This window comes from Panthera pardus, unplaced genomic scaffold, assembly GCF_024362965.1.
Source record: "Panthera pardus isolate Hobbes unplaced genomic scaffold, ASM2436296v1 HiC_scaffold_16, whole genome shotgun sequence".
Lineage (NCBI taxonomy): Eukaryota > Metazoa > Chordata > Mammalia > Carnivora > Felidae > Panthera > Panthera pardus.
This window is the reverse complement of record NW_026526721.1, coordinates 57,987,548-58,006,780: the sequence shown is the minus strand read 5'-3', so window position 1 is coordinate 58,006,780 and position 19,233 is coordinate 57,987,548. Positions and strand designations below refer to the sequence as shown.

General features: G+C 38.6%; 1 protein-coding gene across 19 annotated transcripts in view; it reads right to left on the bottom strand.

Moving 5' to 3' along the window:
* The window catches only part of PHLDB2 (pleckstrin homology like domain family B member 2), a 229,566-nt gene that overhangs the window by 29,132 nt on the left and 181,201 nt on the right, over positions 1-19,233 (bottom strand). For 11 of the 19 annotated variants that reach the window (XM_019448307.2, XM_019448314.2, XM_019448313.2 and 8 more), the window contains 8 exons: positions 18,977-19,105; positions 13,036-13,191; positions 11,993-12,103; positions 9,003-9,092; positions 5,217-5,360; positions 4,408-4,596; positions 2,228-2,368; positions 936-1,035 (listed from right to left, as the gene is read on the bottom strand). In XM_019448307.2, coding sequence (XP_019303852.2) covers positions 936-1,035; positions 2,228-2,368; positions 4,408-4,596; positions 5,217-5,360; positions 9,003-9,092; positions 11,993-12,103; positions 13,036-13,191; positions 18,977-19,105 — 1,060 coding nt within the window. The remainder of the gene's footprint in view (positions 1-935; positions 1,036-2,227; positions 2,369-4,407; positions 4,597-5,216; positions 5,361-9,002; positions 9,093-11,992; positions 12,104-13,035; positions 13,192-18,976; positions 19,106-19,233) is intronic. The other 8 variants (XM_019448316.2, XM_053903334.1, XM_019448312.2 and 5 more) reach the window with 7 other exon arrangements.

The following is a 19,233-nucleotide window of genomic DNA, read 5'->3' as shown; positions in this document are numbered from 1 at the left end:
TCAAAAGTTAGGGTCAAGATAAGCTACTGACCTAGATGACTGTTAACGCACATCTAATCCTCTCAAGGAGAAGCTCACCTCTGGAACTGCATTACTGTAATTTTTCCTAGCCCCACAAAGACTATTTGACAACCTCATTATAAATGCAATCTATTATCACAAAGAAGTAAAAGATGCTGAGAATCAAAGTGTACCTGAAACCTAACAATCACATAGAATAAAAGCTCAAACCACATTAAAAGGCCTTAGGGACTTCTGTCCAGGGCCACTAGTGTTCTATTTACTGTGCTAGCTCAGTGACTCTTGAGCATATGTTTCAACAGCGTGGCTTAGCCACAGACCAGGTAAGTGGCTTGGTTAAGTGCCCTGGTGATCTCTCTGGATTTCAGTGGTGTCTCTTCTCTTTCTACCAAATGGGAAGGGTAGTAATGCTGTAGGGGCCTTCCTGTTTTAAGAATTCTATTGAATTTATAAAGTACAGTGGGTATATTTAAAAGGTACCAGCCACGTGTATAATAGAAAAAGTTACTTTAGTACAACAATAAGGAGATATACATCCTTCCCCCAAGAAGATTCATTAAGAATGAAACTGAGGGGGGCACCTGGGTGGCTCAGTTGGTTAAGCATCCGACTTGAGCTCAGGTCATGATGTCATGGTTTGTTGAGTTCAAGCCCCATGGTAGGCTCTGTGCTGACAGCTCAGAGCCTGGAGCCTGCTTAGGATTCTGTCTTCTTCTCTCTCTGCCCCTCCCCCACTTGTGCTCTGTCTCTCTCTATCGAAAGTAAATAAATGTAAAAAAAAATTAAAAAAAAAAGAATGAAACTGAGGATCTGACCTCCTTTCTAATCGATCCCCAACTCTGTTCTTGCTCTCTCTCCCTGAGAAATTCTGATGCGTAACAAAAGCCATGATGTCTGATTCAAAACGTGCTTACCTCTGAGCAACCTCCGAGATTCTGAGTCTTTGGTCATCGTTGCCAGGGAGTGAGGCAGCACGCTGCCACAGCTGTTGCTCTGTCCCAGGGGCAGGTGGGCCTGTGAGAACCGGGGGGAAATACTTCAGGTGAACCGCAGGCCAAATGGTCCTTTGGGACATGGCCTCATCCCTGTTTCCACAGCTCCAATGCAAGTGCAGAGGGCAGGGAAAGTAGGAAGGAGGAACGAATGCGTCCCATTTATTCACACTCAATGGCCAAGGCCAGTCACCGACCCTTCCAAGGAGCTCCATGGCAGGCTCGACACCACAGTAATTTCTCCAGTGGCAGTAATTCCAAAAATGAAGACAGATGGGGAAACACTGTCCAAAACCACTTTAGAGAACAACTCAAAGTTCTTCATGCATAAGGAGCCGAGGGCAGATGCAGGGACAAGAATGCATGCACATCATGCACAAAGAAGAGAAGATCTACACTTGTTATAAGTGCACCCATTTCCGTCTCCCTGTGGCGACTGGAGAAACCTATCAACTACCCCAGCGGGTTTAGCACTCTTTCAAAATAGAAAATCCTTAGGGTAAAATACACTCGGAACACCAGTTCATAAAATAGATTCAAACCGAGTTACTCTGATTAAGGGTAAGGGAAGGGCCCAAAAGCCTGGCCCACTCAGAACCTCCTTCTCATCTGCCTCTCCCCCTCTTTCTGCAGTGACCCTCTGGATGTGTCAGCAAAACATGAGTGAGGACTCAAGTGTGACACCTGAGTGTGGGTTCGTAGTCCAGCTTCACTGCTAACCAGCTGAGGGCACTCTGCTTCTTCATCCCTCAGTCTGTCCATAAGTACGATGCGGAAAAGGAGTACCTCTACTGAATAGTGCTGCTGGATATTCAAATGAGGCAATCCACGTAAAGGGTTTATTCCAGGATCGGGCATATAGAAATGCCTCTCAATACATACTTGTTGCTATTATTCCTGGAATCCAGAGCGTCTATCCTCCAATTTCTAGATCTAGGAGGCAGTCATTGGAATCTGTCACCTGAGCAAATGCTACCCACCACTTGTATGGTGGTGGAAAAAAAAACCCTGGACCGGGGTCCTTAGGCCCCGGAGGGTACAATTTCAAGTGTCCCCTGAATCGGATCGAAAATGCAATACAGTTATATGTCTGCCCAACAAGCAAACTTAGTGGTTTATTATTCAGCATTTTCTTTAAGAGCCTTTGCACGTTGGTCAACGCTAGGACAAGAAGACTCACTGATGTGAAGCCCGTGGTTCACCCCACGTCCTACCTTTGGGGTGGTGCTTCTCCCCATAGTAGCACTGCTGAAATGTGGGGATATGGAAGGTGTGGTTTTCTTTCGAGGCAAAGTGTCACTCAGATAGAGGCCTTCTTTATGCTGTTTTTTCCTTTCTTCCAGACTTCTAAAATGCTTTAAATGCAAATGTAAAGCAGAATAGCAAAACTTGACTAATTGGAACAGGTCACTGAAGAAATTAAGAAGTATGCATTCACAAAGAAGTTTTGGAATTTTAACACAGAATTAAAAAAAAATTCAGCTTATACTTGTGTTCACTAACAGACTAGGGCTAACATTCGGTAAGATACATAGACACTGGAAGAATTTATTACTGGACCTAGAAACTTAAAAAAAAAATCCACCTTTCACTTTCATAGATAGTGCCTGCTGCCTTGGGGCCTCAGGACAACTTACAAATTATTATGATGGCCGCCATGTGGATGGCGGAACAGCCAGTGGACAAAGCAAGTAAGCAGTTTCTCCCCTTGTCTGTCTGGACAGTTCTGTGTGCTGGCACAGATCCCAGTGTGAGGAGAACAAGGAAAGGGAGAAGGAAGAAGATGGAGAGAAAGAGCGAGTAAACAGGGAAGTTGTTTTAAAGTCGGAATATTTTAATTACATATAAACACTCCAAATCCATATAACGTTTCCATATAAGACATCCTGCTAGGTTACTCTTTTATTTTAAAAAAGGATCTTAGTCAAGAAATCCCTGTAGTAGTTCCTCACATTTAAAAATCCTCCTGTTGACTATTTCTTTATTTTTTTTAGTATATATTCCTAAGGCAAAATTTTTGCTAACTTGAAATGTATCCAAATTTTTCTTAGCCTCCCCCAAAAGGTCTTACTTAGCAGTAAAGTTAATTCCTAATTAAAGGCTCTTAGGGTTTGATCATATTTAGACTAAGCTCAAGCTTTTGAAACACATAAAAATGAATGCAATTTGAGTTACCAAATTTATGATTACTCTTCAAAGATGCCAATAATGAAAAATATCTACATTTTAACCTCATAATTATCTATTTATTCTAGTTAATATCTATTAACCTAAAACTAGTGAGGGGATATAGTCCTTTAACAAAAGGTAAAAGGCAGTAAAGGTAACTTCAAGAAAAGTAACAGCTGGGGGCGCCTGGGTGGCTCAGTCGGTTAAATGTCCAACTTCGGCTCAGGTCATGATCTCGTGGTTTGTGAGTTCGAGCCCCGCGTCGGGCTCTGTGCTGACAGCTCAGAGCCTGGAGCCCGTTTCAGACTCTGTGTCTCCCTCTCTCTCTCCCCTTCCCCCGCTTACACTTTGTCTCTCTCTCTCCCTCAAAAATAAATAAGCATTAAAAAAAGAAAAAAGAAAAGTAACAGCTGGGCATAGCAAACCACAGCTCCTCTAATTTGGGGATCTAGTGACTATGATTCCTTAGTATCTTCTCTATATGAGCCAAACTCATATAGAAATTTGATTGTAGTTGAAAGGAACCTCAAAACAGATTTTTTTGAACACCAAGCATGAATATGCACTAATGTGCTTGAAGAAGGGTGACATTCATAATAATGAATTCCTTATTTAAAAATGTGATCAATAAAAATCTTCTATGACCCAAATGTCTTTTTTGTGGTGTGACGTTAGACAAGCTATTTACCTCAGGCAATAAGGAATTAATTCTTATTTCATAGGATTAGTAGAAGCAAGAAATGAGATATTTATTTGTAAAATGTTCAGCAAATTTTGACACATATGTAAGGGCATGATGTCTATTATTATGACTTCAGTAATGTGTAAGAAAACTATTTTGTGTTGACCCAGCAACTTTTTATACCATGGGTTTAATGGAAAAATTATTATCCTTTTGAAAAATACCTGAGATAAGTTGCAGTATTTTGGTTGAATAGGAACTGAAGCCTGAGGATATGAAACATACCTAGCTTGAACATATCAAAAGTCAGGAGAGGGCAATCAAGTGTTGAAGTTTATAACAATCCCCCACACCCTTAAAAAATACTAAATGGCCTTAAAAAAAATAAAAACAAAACCCAACCAAACAAAAGAAAACCCAGCAAAGGAATATGTACTTGGTCTTTTTAAGGATACCTTTGGAAAAGCTGATGGAAAGATTCCACGTAAGTAACTTTGTTGTCAAGGTCAAGCTCTCAAACTCTGAACACCAGTGTCAAGTTACCTGTTGCTCCTGCTGCTGTGGCTGCCTTCTGTGTTTCTTAGCTGGTAGAGGAGGAGGTGTGTCATTTAAAGGGAAAGGATCGACAGATGGAGCCAGGACTTCGGGCCAAGGGGCTGATGGAGGTTGAGTGATAGGATGAGGAGAAAGGGTGGAAGGAAACATAAATCCAGAACAGACAGATGATCTTTGCTTTATAGGAGAAAGAAAAAGTATATATGTGTCCATATGAAATGAAAGAATTAGACAAAGAAATGAAATCGATAATCTCATTATTCTGTTCTCTTGTGTTTTAATCAAGAAGTCGCAGATGACGGGCAGTATCTTTCAACTTAGTCTCTTGTTAAAATCCCACTCTGCGAGCAACCTGGATCAGTTAGAAGGTATTTTAATTTACTATTATTTGCCCCTCCCCAGATGTTTTTAGAAGGCATAATATTAAAAAAAAATCCATACTGCACAACACAACAGAAAAAAAAATCAAACTGGAAAAGCGATTCAAACTAACAATTTTAGGAAGGCTTTTTGTTTTCTATGAAAAGGGTGTCAGGTTAGAGTGCTACGATCTAGAGTTTATGGTTTTGAACTTAATTCTCCTACTACTCCACTCTGTACCATCCATCTCATGATTTCTAGTATCATGGCCGACAGAACAGGACCCCAAATTGGTACATTTTTCAAACCCGGCATCACTCCGGCCCGCTGGTCAACCAGATGTATACTGGTCACACACACCTTCCCTTTCAGGTAACCATGGGTTAATCTTTGACATGAGGAAAGCAGTGAATGAATGAAATGTCATGCCAACACACCTCTTTATTTTGTGGCTGGCTCACCGGCACAGCTGTGGGAGGCCCAGTGGCAACAGCATCAGCATCAGCAGGGAACTGAGAGGAAGGGGATAGATTCGTGGAATTGACACATGGCTCATTAATTTCATTTACACTGATATAGCCCTAAAAGGAGGAATTCAGAAGTTAAACACAAAGAAAGCAAAAGCTGAGGCATGCGAGAGTATTAATGCTCCCAGTACAATGGAGTTAGCTTTGAGCGGCACAGCCAAATATCTGTGGTATTACCAAATGTTTCATTAAGGGAATCATCAGCCATTAAAATGGATTTACGACGCTTAATCTTGAAAACTGATACGCCAAACACTACAAATACATTTTTGGGAGGTGAAATCAGGATGATTATATTATAAACAACCCGTGCCTTCGATTTCAAAATATCCAGAGGTATCAGCCATTCATTCTGTTGACTGAATGAGGGGGTCACTATACAACATTTAAAATAATCACATACATGAAAATCTGAGATATAAAATTTACAATGCAATCACTCATACTTCAAGAGCTTTTCCCACAAATCATTATTTTTAGATTTTCCCCTTTTCTTCTGTTTCCCGATGAGTTAGAGTGTGAGTAACAGTAGGCTGAGGGCTTCTGGGTTTTGTGTGAAGACATTTTATAAGTAGTCATTTATTTGTAATGGAATCTAGCTTTCAGGCATCTCACCTAAATGAGAATAAAAGGGATACTCATCCGCTCATGAGCCTTCCCTAGCAAGACAAATGTGTACACACACACACACACACACACACACACACACACACCCTCAGGTGGAGTTGTAGCTCGAGGCTATTTCAATTCCAGGTAGCTTCCCCAACTCTCAGCTCTACCCCAGGACAGAGAATTGCTCATTGACTTTTAAGTTCAATGATTCAGTTCCAGCTTCAGGTTAGAGAACATGTCTGTGAATCAAAACCTGCAAGAATCAAAACTCCTCCACTTATATTTGAGGAAAAGGCACTTATAAATTTTCATCCAAAATAATTGTACCGACCAATCATGATTTTCACCACACCAACAGTTGGAAAAAATAGAATAAAGAATACAGAATAGTATTTCTCTTTTAAAAGTAAAATTGAGTGAAATTTAACACTTGGGCTCTTCTATTAGCCCATCAATCCTTTAAAAAAGTGGCTCCAGGAGGGCACCTGGCTGGCTCAGTGGGTTAAATGCTGGACTTCAGCTCAGGTCATGATCTCAACGGTTCATGGGTTCAAACCTCGCGTCGGGCTCTATGCTGGCAGCTCAGAGCCTGGAGCCTGCTTTAGATTCTGTGTCTCCCTCTCTCTCTGCCCCTCCCCTGCTCCCACTCTGTCTCTCTCTCTCTCTCAAAAATAAATAAATATTAAAAAAAATTTAAAAAGAAAAAGTGGCTCCAGGATAGGTAAGATATCATTATGCTGGAGAAGCAAACTTTTCAGGCTGGAAAGCAAGGTTTTACTGAGAATTTATAATTACAACAATTTGAGAAAGCTAAAGTTGACTCTTTTATAAAACTGTAGTTTTAAAAATGCTGCTGAGGACAGTCTTGCACTTCATGGCAATATATGCCATGTAAAGTTTCATAAGATTAAATCGAAGAAAGGAAGTTGACAACTGGGTTGTTAAATTTCATTTTCTATTTGATAATGAATGAGGGTGAAGAGTCACCACTTTAAATTATTCTTTTGCTCAGTTGACAGTGCAGTGCTTCAAAACCAACATTTCATTCTTCACACGTCATAAACCATATGACCTAATTCATTGCTTCGAAAATGTATGCCATTCATCAAAAGTGGGACTTGTTTAAAAGAGTTGTATATAAATTAATCACTCTGTAAAAAAAATAGAGAGAGTGAAGCAGTGAATGAGAGAGAGAGAGAGAGAGAGGAAGAAAGGAAGAAATTCAAAACATCCCATGAGCCAAGTCAGCTTAGTCCATGAAAGGGAACATAGCTACTCAACAAACACAAGCGTTGGAGACACACACAGAGTCAAAAAGCCAAATGGGCTTTTGGCAACAGGGAGTCTGCATAGAAAAAGAACAATCCATCAACAGAAAAGGAAAGATTTTATTACTATACTAAGAAGTAAAAAGACCCAAGAGCCTAATTCATTTGGATGCCACAGTGCCTCAAACTCAGTATGTCCAGAATCAAATTGCACATCTTCCCTCTTAACCTACGCTTCCTCCTGTCTTCACTACCTCAGGAAAAGGTCCTCACTATCAGGCTCATTATTCAAACTGGAAAAATGGCATCATTCCCAACACCTCCCTTAATTTACTTCATCCTCACATCCAATCTATCAGCAAGAACTGTCAACTCTGCTCCAAAATTTATCCACATCGAGCTAATTCTCTCCCTCTCTCTGCCATGGTGTGAAGGCAAGCCACCAGCATTTCCAGCCTGTACCACTGCAATAACCTCCTTCCTGGTTCCTCTGCTTCTCCTCCTACTCCTTAGAACCCAGAAGAGCAGCCCAGAGTGACATTTAACAAGTGGACATTGAATAATGTCATTTCCCTGCTTAAAACCACTCACTCCGTGATAACCCAGACATATATGATACGCCATATTTCTTTAACATGTCTCACAAGGCCTGGTCCCCACCCACCTCACTGACATTCTCTCCTTCCACCATACTCCAACCACTATTACCCTTTGTTCACGGAATCTGCCAGTTCTGTGTTCTGAATAATAGAGAGGAACTACAAAACTAAATGAGCTAATAAAGCTCTTGTGGAAACAGTTCAAATTGCTTCTGAGGTACACATTATTCATACTTATTGTGTGATGAGCATTTACTTCATATACCTACACACACACACACACACACACACACACACACACACACACACACTACTCCCTATGTAGGAAGTCTTAACTCTGCTGCCTTTTAAATAGATACTTATAAATAAAGTGGGGTTTTTTGTTATTACACAACTGTTTATTCTGTTATTACACAGAAGCAAGCTTTTTCTTTAGCTTTCTGGAAAAAATAAAAATAAATAAAACTATTTTGTATTGGAACAGATGATAGCTCCACTTGTGAACATAGCATAATATATAAACTTGCTGAATCACTGTGTTGTGCTCCTGAAATTAATGCAACATGGCGTGTCAACCATGCTAAAGAAATAATGACTATTTTCTTTTTCAGTCAGGGTTATAACCAAATTAGAGTTAAAATATTCTCCCATTGTAGCGGTGTAGCTCCATAAGAAGATATTTCAAAGATGGATGTTTGGAATAAAGAGTGTATATAGCTTAATGTAAATAGTATTTTCTGATTTAAGGAGGGAAGTAGCAGAAACAACATTGGGGGAAAAAAGAGACAGAGAAAGGAAGAAACCAGACCATCTTATCAAATGTGCAGAGGCATTTTCATGTGCTATCAGACTTAGGAGAAAGAGACATAAAGTAAGAAAGAGGAGGAACCGAAAAAGAAAATTGCAGAGAAGAGAATTTAAGACTAGTATTGGTTTGAATCCCAACTTGTTTGAAACTCCAAATTAACCCACGATGTCACTGTCAGTCTACACACACACACACACACACACACACACACCGAGTGCATCTGCATTAGACACAAAGATAAGCCCTGAAATCTTCAAAGCATAAATAAAAGGCAGGGAAACCATAAAAGCATTGAATGCTTTCTAAGTCACTTAAGTGAACGTTTTCCTATTTAGCTGATCACATAAAACTGAGGCATATCTCTTGATTTCCAAGGTGATATGAGTGGACATATAAAATCATAGCTTACCTCTTTTAGAGTACTGGGGTTGACAGGAAACCCTTTCCCCCCAGTGAGGCTGGAGTATTTCTTTTCCAGATTACAAAGATTTTCTTTTTCCTGAAGGAACACAAAATCTATTAAGCTTAGTCAATCTTAGATTTCCCTGGTGACTAATGATAGTGAGTATTTTTTCATGTGACTTATTGTCTCTTCATATATCTTCTTTTGTGAAGTGTTTGTATTCAGTTCTTTTGCCTGTTTTTTTTTTAAATTATTTATTGAGTGTTTATTGACCATTAATGAGTTATAGGAGTTTTTGTTATTTTCTGGGTATAAGTCCTTTGTCATTCTCTCTTTAAAAAACCTTTGCTTATCCCAAGGCCAGGGAAGTGCACTTGCAGTCCTACATTTTCTTCTAGAAACTTTATCACTTTATGTTGAGGGCTACAATCCGCCTTGAGTTAATTTATATGCATGGTGTGAGGACAGACGTGTTAGCGCTCTTTTTTTCCCCATGTTTACCCACTTGATCCAGCACTATTTGTTGGAAAGACTTTCTTTTCCCCACTGGATTAATTGTCTTGGAACCCTCTGTCAAAAATCAATAGACAGTTTATGTGTGGGTCTATTTCTGGGCTTTCTGTTTGGTTCCATTGATCTGCATGTCTGGCTGTGTGTCAGCACCACAACATTTTTAAATACTATATAGCTTTAGAGGCAACCTTGAAATCAAACAGTATAAATCCTCCAACTTGGTTCTTGTTCAAAGTTATTCTGGTTATTCTATGCCCTTGGCATTTTCATACAGAGTTGATTCTTATTACTTGTAATTCTTATGTTCTATAACATCGCCGTGAACACTGCATTAGTAAATACTGAACTGTTGTTCCTATCGAAAAGACAGAGTTGGGTTACTGTGGGCTTCTGGTCGAAATCATTTCATCAACTGATCAATACATAATTTTGCTTTCTGGGTGTTCATGTTCAAAGGCATCTTATTTAAGATATATTGCTGATTACTAAACACTGAACTCACATCTAACAGCACTATAATTCATGCTTGAATAAAGCTCTTTTAACACATGCATTTTTTCCATAAGGCACATCACAAACTTCCTGCCCTTAGGAACAGTAGACAGTACATTAGCACTATGCTCGGGAGGTAATTTAAACAGCAAAATCATCAACGAAAAGCACAAAGAATGTGAAAACATAGCACGAACTAGCCCACAAAAAGGACACATCTCTTTACTCTATGACACTTGGAGCACAAAGGCACAGTGTTGCTTCGTTCAACCTCAGTTGGGATGGTGTATGCTGAGTGATTACAAATTGCCACCGTTCTGCACATTTCCATCAATGAACCATAAGACAAGTATTGATTTGGGGACTACAAATAGATCTTAGTGAGCCGGCAAATTCACAAATATAAACTTCATAAATAATGCAGATCAATTGTAAATTTTAGCATCAACTTGTGTCAATTTCTATAAAAGAGTCTGTTGGGATTTTGATCGAGATTGAGATATATCTAGGGACACCTGGGTGACTCAGTTGGTTGAGCATCTGACTTCAGCTCAGGTCATGATCTCATGGTTCATAGGTTCAAGCTCTGCATCGGGCTCTGTGCTGACAGCTCAGAGTCTGGAGCCTGCTTTGGATTCTGTGTCTCCCTCTCTCTCTGCACCTCCCTGACTCGTGCTTTTTCTCTCCATCAAAATAAATAAACATTAAAAGCTTTTTTATAAAGATTGAGATATATCTATACATCAATTTGGGAAAACATAAACCATAACCTTTAGACCACAATTTTTAGAATAGAATTATACTTTATATATTTTAATGAGAAAGTGGCATTTCTATGATTGTGATTACCCATTTAAAAAATCTATCTCTTATGAGACTTTCCCCCCATTTTTCCTAAAGGTTCAGAAACCACTTAAATACTACATATTACACTATCTAATTTAAGCTGTGTCTTTGACTATCACATGCAAAGGGTGATGGGGAGGTTAGTGGAACCAGAGTTCATCCCAGAACAGGAGACAGGGGTGGAAAATATACATCCATTCTGAGATTTCCAGGTGCTGAAGAAGCAGGAGGAGGGGAGCTATCAGGGATCTGTGTGGGCTACATAGGCACCTTGAGTGAACTCATAATTCTATGTGAAGGACCACTTTTCTCTCTCTTTTCAACCTAAAAATAGCTGAGTAGCCAAGATGAAAATAGTGCAGCTACATTTCTTCTAGGTGGGACCACGGTACAGCCTCATGCTTTAATCCATCATTCTTTCTCCTGTACCCCATTCTGGGTCCATCTCATGTTTTCAGAATCACATCCTAGGTAGTGGCCTGGATACAAGGCTCAGTCCTGAGACTAGCCCCATTAACTTTATCTCTCAGCGTCTTAGACCTAACATTAGGCCAGGGACTATGTCAGAAGATCAGGCTGCAGGTTGGGCAAAGGAATCCCTTTAATGCAGCCATTTTAGGTGCTGGGCAGATGGGAACACACAGTCCCTTTGGAGAGGATGATCTTGTCACCCATGTAGGATGTCTCCCTAGTTAATTAAGCCTGACTAAGCTCAATGTGGCAATTTGCCACATGCAAATAACTGGAGTTAAAAATACCACAGCAGCGGAGCCAAATATTTGATAGCAGCAAAAAAAAAAAAAAAAAAAAAAAAAGAAAAAAAAGCAGAATATGTTCTGCCTATTCGATGAAAAATACGATTTAAAAGAGGACAATCAGAAAATGTACATATTTTCCATAATTTGAATTTTCACACTGGAAAAAGCATGAGGAAAATGTCCTTGCCTATTTTCTGAATTATAGTTAATTATTCACAGATCATCAGCTTATTAATGTGGAGGATAAAATACAAATATATATTAAAAAGCTTCTTTAAATTATAATTCACTATTCACAAGTAAAAGGTACTTGCTCTGAAGGAAGCAACTTTCCCCAAGTTGGCACCTGAGTTTTTTTGCAACCAGAGGCAAAAAGGAAATACTTACTCTTTGCAACATCATTATTAAATTATTCTTTTCTTTTACAAAATGATCTTGTTCTCTCTGAGCCTGCTGAACAATGTGATTGGCTTGCTTTTTCAAGGCAGAAATCTTTTCCTGCAGGGAAAAACATGATCATATGTAGATGCATGTTAGACAATTCAAAAGTTTGCCAGTATGTTCTGGAAAAGGGAGGAAAGTGTTTACAGCTGGATCAGCAGCGGCCACATTTTCGTTGGTGGCAGCCAGTGATTATCATTACCCAGAGACTGTGAGGTAGTTTCTCTGACCTCCCAAGCTCAAGGCTTTTCTTTACCTGAGGTCAATATAGTCCAAGTGACTTAAAAATCTATTTGAAGAATCCAGAAGTCAACAGGAAATCTTGTTTTAGATTATAAATGAATTTTTGACATCATCTTGGGAGACGCCTTATGGAAAAAATAACAATGGAATTTCTTATTTAAACTGAGAGCTTAAGATGTCACCTTCTTCATCTTCCTTTCCCTCAATTTTATTGGTTTAGTACCGAGCCCTGGGATGTGAGTCTAAATTTTGGAAAAAGAGGTGAATCCTGGGCTGGACATCTGGGTGTGGCCACTAGGTGGGCCAGCAATGTCGATGGCATCCCACGGGGTTATTTCTAATGGTTGTAAGCTACCAGTTAGCTTGACAACTATGAGCAATGGCAACAGACAATTCCAAAATAGGCTTTGTTCACAGAGTTATTCTAAATCCAGTTACTATGATTGCAAAAGCAAGTAACTTAAGACAAATATTTAGATTTCTGATTTTCTCTCCCTTGGTTTCCATGCATGTGAAACAACCAGATATTATTTCTAAATGCATCTGTAGCATTAAGTAATGATAACTAGACCACATGTCAGTTTATCTAGTTTGGAGCGCCCCATGGTATATCGATGGCAGGCTCCATACTCTTTCCAGCATCACATGTGGTTTCACACACAGGGATGTTCAGATATAAAGACTGGTAGACAGAGAGAGAGAGGCGAATTGGATTTTTTACACTGAATGACGCCTGGCTAAAGTACCTTTCTGGTAACAATGTTCCGTTGATATTCAGCTACTTCGCGCAGGAGCTGTTGGGTCAGGTTCTCCTTTTCCTCATCCAGGCGGCTCTCATGTTCAAGCTGCTGGAACTCCAAGTCTTCAAAGTGTTTGCTCTCTACATCCAACAGGTCAGCATCCTGGGGAGAAAACAAAATGAAAACAAGACATACCAGTATGGCTGCAGCCTTGTTAACATGAAGAAAAAATTATTAAAAGCAAACAGTCCAAAATATCTTTTCAATTACTAAACTGACCAGGGTGGGAACATGATAATCCTCTCTTTTGGAGTTAAATCCCAGAGCCAAGGCCATTAGTGTGGTATTGAAAGGAACTGGGGGTGGGGTGGGAGAGGAGCATTTATTTGACTCAGTTTTAGACTGTTCTGTGGATGTTGGAATTCCTTTTTTTTAAGTTTATTTATTTATTTTGAAAGAGAGAGAGCATGAGCAGATGAGGGACAGAGAGAGAGAGAGAGAGAGAGAGAGAGAGAATCTGCTCTGTCAGCACAGAGCCCAACACTGGCTAGCTCTCATGAACCATGAGATCATGACCTTAGCCGAAGTCAAGAGTCGAATGCTTAACTGACTGAGCCACCCAGGGGCCCCTGGATATTGGAATTCTTGCTTTAAATCAACTAAGTGGTTTTAAAATAGATCCTAAAGTATAAAAAGACTCAGTAAATTACTAAACATTATCTGCTGACCAAGGTGTGACATGATCTCTTGAGAAAACTCCTATTTTCCACACATTTTCAAATGAAATGAGAATTTGGCATAGAGATCAAATTCAAGATCCCAAAGTTATTGACTATAAAAAAAGATTCAAACTCTGGCACACATACAGATTAGAGGTCTCTAAGAGGGGTATGTGTGCCCCAAGTGGCACACGACACAATCCCCTGGGGTATAAGAAGAAAATATTAGACCTTCTTCATATTTATTTTTAGTTTTTCTTGTCTTTTACAATTTCTCAATAAATGTTCTCTAATGTATATTTAGGTAGAGTCTATGTACACTATTTTGAATAAATATATATTTTTGAGCACGTATGCAGTATACATATTTATAATATTATATGACCTATCTTCATATACATAGGCATGTATGCTCAAATAATTTTATTTAAAAGAGAAGTCATTGAAAACAGTTTGAGGTTGGTATTTTTACACTGGGCTTCTGCGAATCCCGTAAAATTGCTTACAAAGATTTTTACTGGAAAGAGTGGAACCACAGCATTCATTAGGCACAAAGAGTCACTCAAATGGTTAAGCACTACTATTTGGGAACAATTTGAAGACATTTAAGAAAGATCAGAAATCACAAAAATCAGATGGTCTAGGACAGGTATTTCCTAACCTATGAAATGTCTGAAGACAGACGTGAATCTGTATCTGTGCAGAGTCTGGCTCATGTTGTATAAATTATTCTTCAATTTACATGAAAAAAACTTAATTTTGGAGCCTTTGACAAAACCATAAATGCGGTATATGTATAGAATATTTTTTTAAAAATATATAATTTGTAAGTAATATATGGCCAAAAGAAACAGCAGCTAGGCTATATGGTTTACAACTCTACATAGGTAAAACAGCCAGGGCATTTTTTTTTTCAACCAAAACATCACAAAGAGTTGGATAAATAAATATGATAAATGAGATTTATATCAGTTTTTAAACATACCACCCCCTTTTTTTTATGTAAGTGATAAATTGAGCCTTTTAATCAAATGGAATAATACGTTTCTGCCTTCTGGAATGAATTTTATTCTGGAGATGATTCATAGAAGGACTATTAGCTACCATGCAATTACAAGCAACACTATAGCAACAAGATTATTATGTCAACACAGTGGATTCTTAAAACTTAAGAGCAGGAAAAACAGTTTGAAAAATATATTCAACGTTTCTTAGCACTTTTTTATATTTTAATTGGCCAAACAGAAAGTGGTCTTGGTTTGAAGTTATTGGTTGACATTTCAAGTTTATGAGACATGTTATGCTTATAACTTCTAAAGGAATTAATGAGTTTGGACCAAATCTAGTCACTATAGAGGTAATTAAGAGAGAACTCAAGTATCATGTCTTGAAACAAAATACCTGTAGTCTTGAAGCAATACATCAGTGAATATATTTACCCATGTGGTCATGCATGCCCAAGTTTTTAAGGTCTTTCCATTAAGTTTGGTTTGTGGCTAAAGATTATTGAGATAAATAATTTCATAAACCTTTTTTTTTTTTAGTATATAAATAATCTTTATTCGAAGTGGGCATATGTCTCACAATATACACACTACACCAGTCAGTCACTTACTCCACATCTGGTTAAAATGCAGCATTTGTTATCTTAACCCCATGAAGGTCACAGAGCCACTAATTTGTAGTAAATATTTAAACTGTTGCATGACAATAACAGCACACTGGGTAGGAAGGTTGAAAATTAAAGCTAGGCTGAGCACTCAGAATCTGCTGGTATAATCATCTGATCAAGTTATCTAAACAATTAGAATGTGTGTATGTAAACTTACACTGTAAGAGAAACACAACTTGGTGGGGGAAAAAAGCTTGCAAAGATTTTGGATAAGAATAAGAATTCAGGGGATGGAATTTGGGGGCAGGAGTAGCTTCATTGAGCGCAGAGTAATATATACAGGAAGCTCAAAGTCAAGGCCATGACTACTTGAATGAAAATTGTAACTCAACTTCACTCTCTAAAAGGAACATTACAAATCTCTACTGGCTGGCAACCTCAAAGGCCAGGAGTGAAAGGAAATAAAACAGCTGCACCCAAGAAAATTCAATGCCATTCCTTCTTGCTAATAATTGTTTTGAGAATTTATATGGCAGAAGTTTATGTGCAGACCTTAATGTTTTCTTTGCTTAGCAGAGGGACAGAAGAAGAGAATAGATACGGTATGTGGTACAGTAACAATCTCATGACAGCTCAAGGCCAACTTTGAAAACAAATTTAAGTGGGGCTCAGGATTTGTTAACACTTTTCCATCTTATGCCCAATAGTCAAACACTTTAACAAATGCACATCTTTGGAATTTGGAAGACAATGGAAATCATTAAAGCAACCTCCTCATTTCATAATATGAGGACACTGAGGCCCATAGAGGTTGAATGACTTGTCTAAGTTTAAAGGAGAAACTGATTGTAAAGCCAGTGAGAAAAATGGTCTCCTAATTATAGATATCACTGAATATATATATATATATATATATATATATATATATATTTTTTTTTTTTTTTTTTTAAATCAAGAGATTGAAATCAACCATTCAGTTGAGTAAATCATCAAAAGCATCTGAAAACTGTCTTAGCCAGGTGTCTCCTTCGTTTAATAGTAGAACTTATCCTGGCAAACAAAAGACACCTTTAACTTCTGCTTTCTTTTCCAAAATGCTTGCATCCCAGGGAACAATTCAACTGGTGAACCCATGTCTAGTTGTATGTATACAACTACTCAGACGGAAACCGCATTCTGATTCTAAGGCAGGGAATTAGATATAAGAAGTCTGGGGTGCCTGGGTGGCTCAGTGGGTTAAGTGTTTGAATTCGGCTCAGGTCATGATCTCACGCTTCATGGGTTCAAGCCCCACATCGGACTCTGTGCTGACAACTCAGAGCCTGGAGCCTGCTTCATATTCTGTGTCTCCTTCCCTCTCTCTCTCTCCCTCCCCAACTCATGCTCTGTCTCTCTCTCTCTCTCTTCACACTCTCAAAAATGAAAAAACTTAAAAAAAAAAAAAAAAAAAAGAAGATGGAGAAGCCCAGTCATAAATCCATAGTTTTGTATGCAAAAAATCATTCCAGAATTTCAGCTTAAGTATTTGGGACAACACATGGTTTAAAACAATGATGTTCTTCTTTTTTGTTTATTTTTTTATTTTGTATGACTCGCCACCTAATGAAATTCGTTGTAATAAAACCACCTTTATTGGATCTAGTTTAAATGCCTCAGGAAAGCTTTGTAATGAGGTGGTATTCTGATGTGTTTGAAGTCTGAAGGGAAATGAGCTGTGGTAACACAGGAAGTTCTTAGCATGAACGGACTTCTCATGAACTACGTGAACTTTTTACTGATTAGGTCATGGGATTGGTGAAAAGTTACTCTGGTCGTCATCCCTGTAAAATAGAATCGGTAGACTTCTTAATACAGGTGAACAGAAGCTGTTACTACTACAAGCCAGTTATCTCTCCCAAGGACAGGGGTTTGCAATATGAATTTTACACTCCGCTTGGAGAGGAAGAAGAAGGGGTCTCTGCCTTGAAAGAGTGGAATACCCTGTCCTCCTTTGCAGTCAACATCCTTAGAACAGACATAAGTTTATAAGTTATCCTGTAGAGGCTAGATGAAGCCATCATTATTTGTATCAGTCTGAGTCCAGGTTCTTAATAAAATCCTCCAACTGTTATGTGCAGCCATGTTGATAAAGAAGGCAAAGCAATAACTAGGTAACCAGAGGCAGAGAAGAACAACATATAGAAGTTGCTGCCGACTCTAAATAAAGTCTTACGGCCACGGTGTAAAATCTTCAGTAATAAGGAGAGTTGAAAAACAGGAAACAAATATAAAAGTCCGTCTCTCAGTCTCTATGGTGAACTGGCATAAACGCAAACAAATTGCAAATGAAAATGATTTTACAAATACAATTATTTTCCCCAATTGTTTTTATCACAAGATTTCCAGAGAATTATGACATTGAGGGACAGGAAGTTTTATCTTCTTCCAGCAAATTCAGCTGTATACAATAACATGAGTAACGAGGAAGAAACACTGCTGGGACTTTTTTCATCCAATATTAGTAAGAAATTTACTATTTGTTAAAATATTAAAATCATTATGCTTCACGTAAACCTGTCTGCCTTTGGTACTATTTATTAAGATGCTTTCAGTCTCTGTGATACATTCAAGTTTCAGATGTAATTTTTCATAAGCTGGTGATACTCTAAGGTATCAAACATTTTTGTATTAAAAGCAATCTTAAACATTTTCAAGGGTGGCTCTCTTAGCGGATGTTTCAACTTGCCTACTCCCAAGAATGAAACGTGCCTTCTTTTCTAGTCACATGGAATCATAAATTGTTAGTCACTTCACACAAACTACTATTACGTGACTCCTTTCGAGACCTCAGACCGTTCATGACTGCTCCGCCAAGGTCAGAGTTTATTTGGGTCGCTGTTTATAGCAAATAACTCAGTTGATGAGAGACTCTGAAATATCAAGTGGTCTTGCTGGTGTTTGTGAAACTATCTACCCCAGGAGCCTCATTGCAGCGGATAACCAGCGTGGTCACGGTGAGCACTGCCAACTTTAATGATCCGAGAATAAAGTCCAACTACAAAGCCCGTGCGGCACTGAGCTTTAAAAAATTATGAAGCTCGCCTGAGAAGACGTTGAAGGCATTGACCTGCAGGTTGGGCCTTGGCGTTTGCTGTGGTTGTGCTAATGAATTCAATGTCACTAAGAAGCAGAAAGAAAAAAACAACAACGAGTGATGATGGGAAGCAAGTCAGAAAATAGGATAATTTTTGGACCAAAGTATAAAATCATCCAAGGGCAAACAGTACTCATGATGTAGCAGAGAGTGCAGGGAAAGATGTCAGTCGATTGAAATGCTACAATCTTGGTGTCAGTTATATGTCAGGAATAGCTCTCTTTTGTTCTGGAGAATGACTCCAGGACTGTTTCTGCATTAAAATTAGTGAAGGATTCTGACAAGGAGTTGTTTAACTGATTAGCATGAAATAATATATATATATCGTCAGCATGCATATTTCTATTTAAAAAGTATCTAATGACTAGAACTTATGCAAATTTACGCTACGTGAAGTAGAAGTCATAGGTAAGTAGAACTTAATCGAAAAGACACCAAAAAACAAAAACAAAAAAACCTGACACATTCCTGTTTGCTACTGACCCTCTTCAGTTGTTGTTGTAATTGTTCCCTCATGGACTCAGGACAATTGTCCAGCTGGGTCTTCTGCTCGGAGTAAAGCTCCTGAAGCCTCTCTAGTTTTTCCCTTTCAGCATCAAGCTTTACCTTCTCCTGAAGTTCAGAAATCAGAAAATAGAAGAACAGAAATTACCTTCATACCCGAGGCAGGCGTTAGTGAATATTTCCCAAGGGTAACACAAACACACATACACACAAATGAGATACCCTATGAATATTGA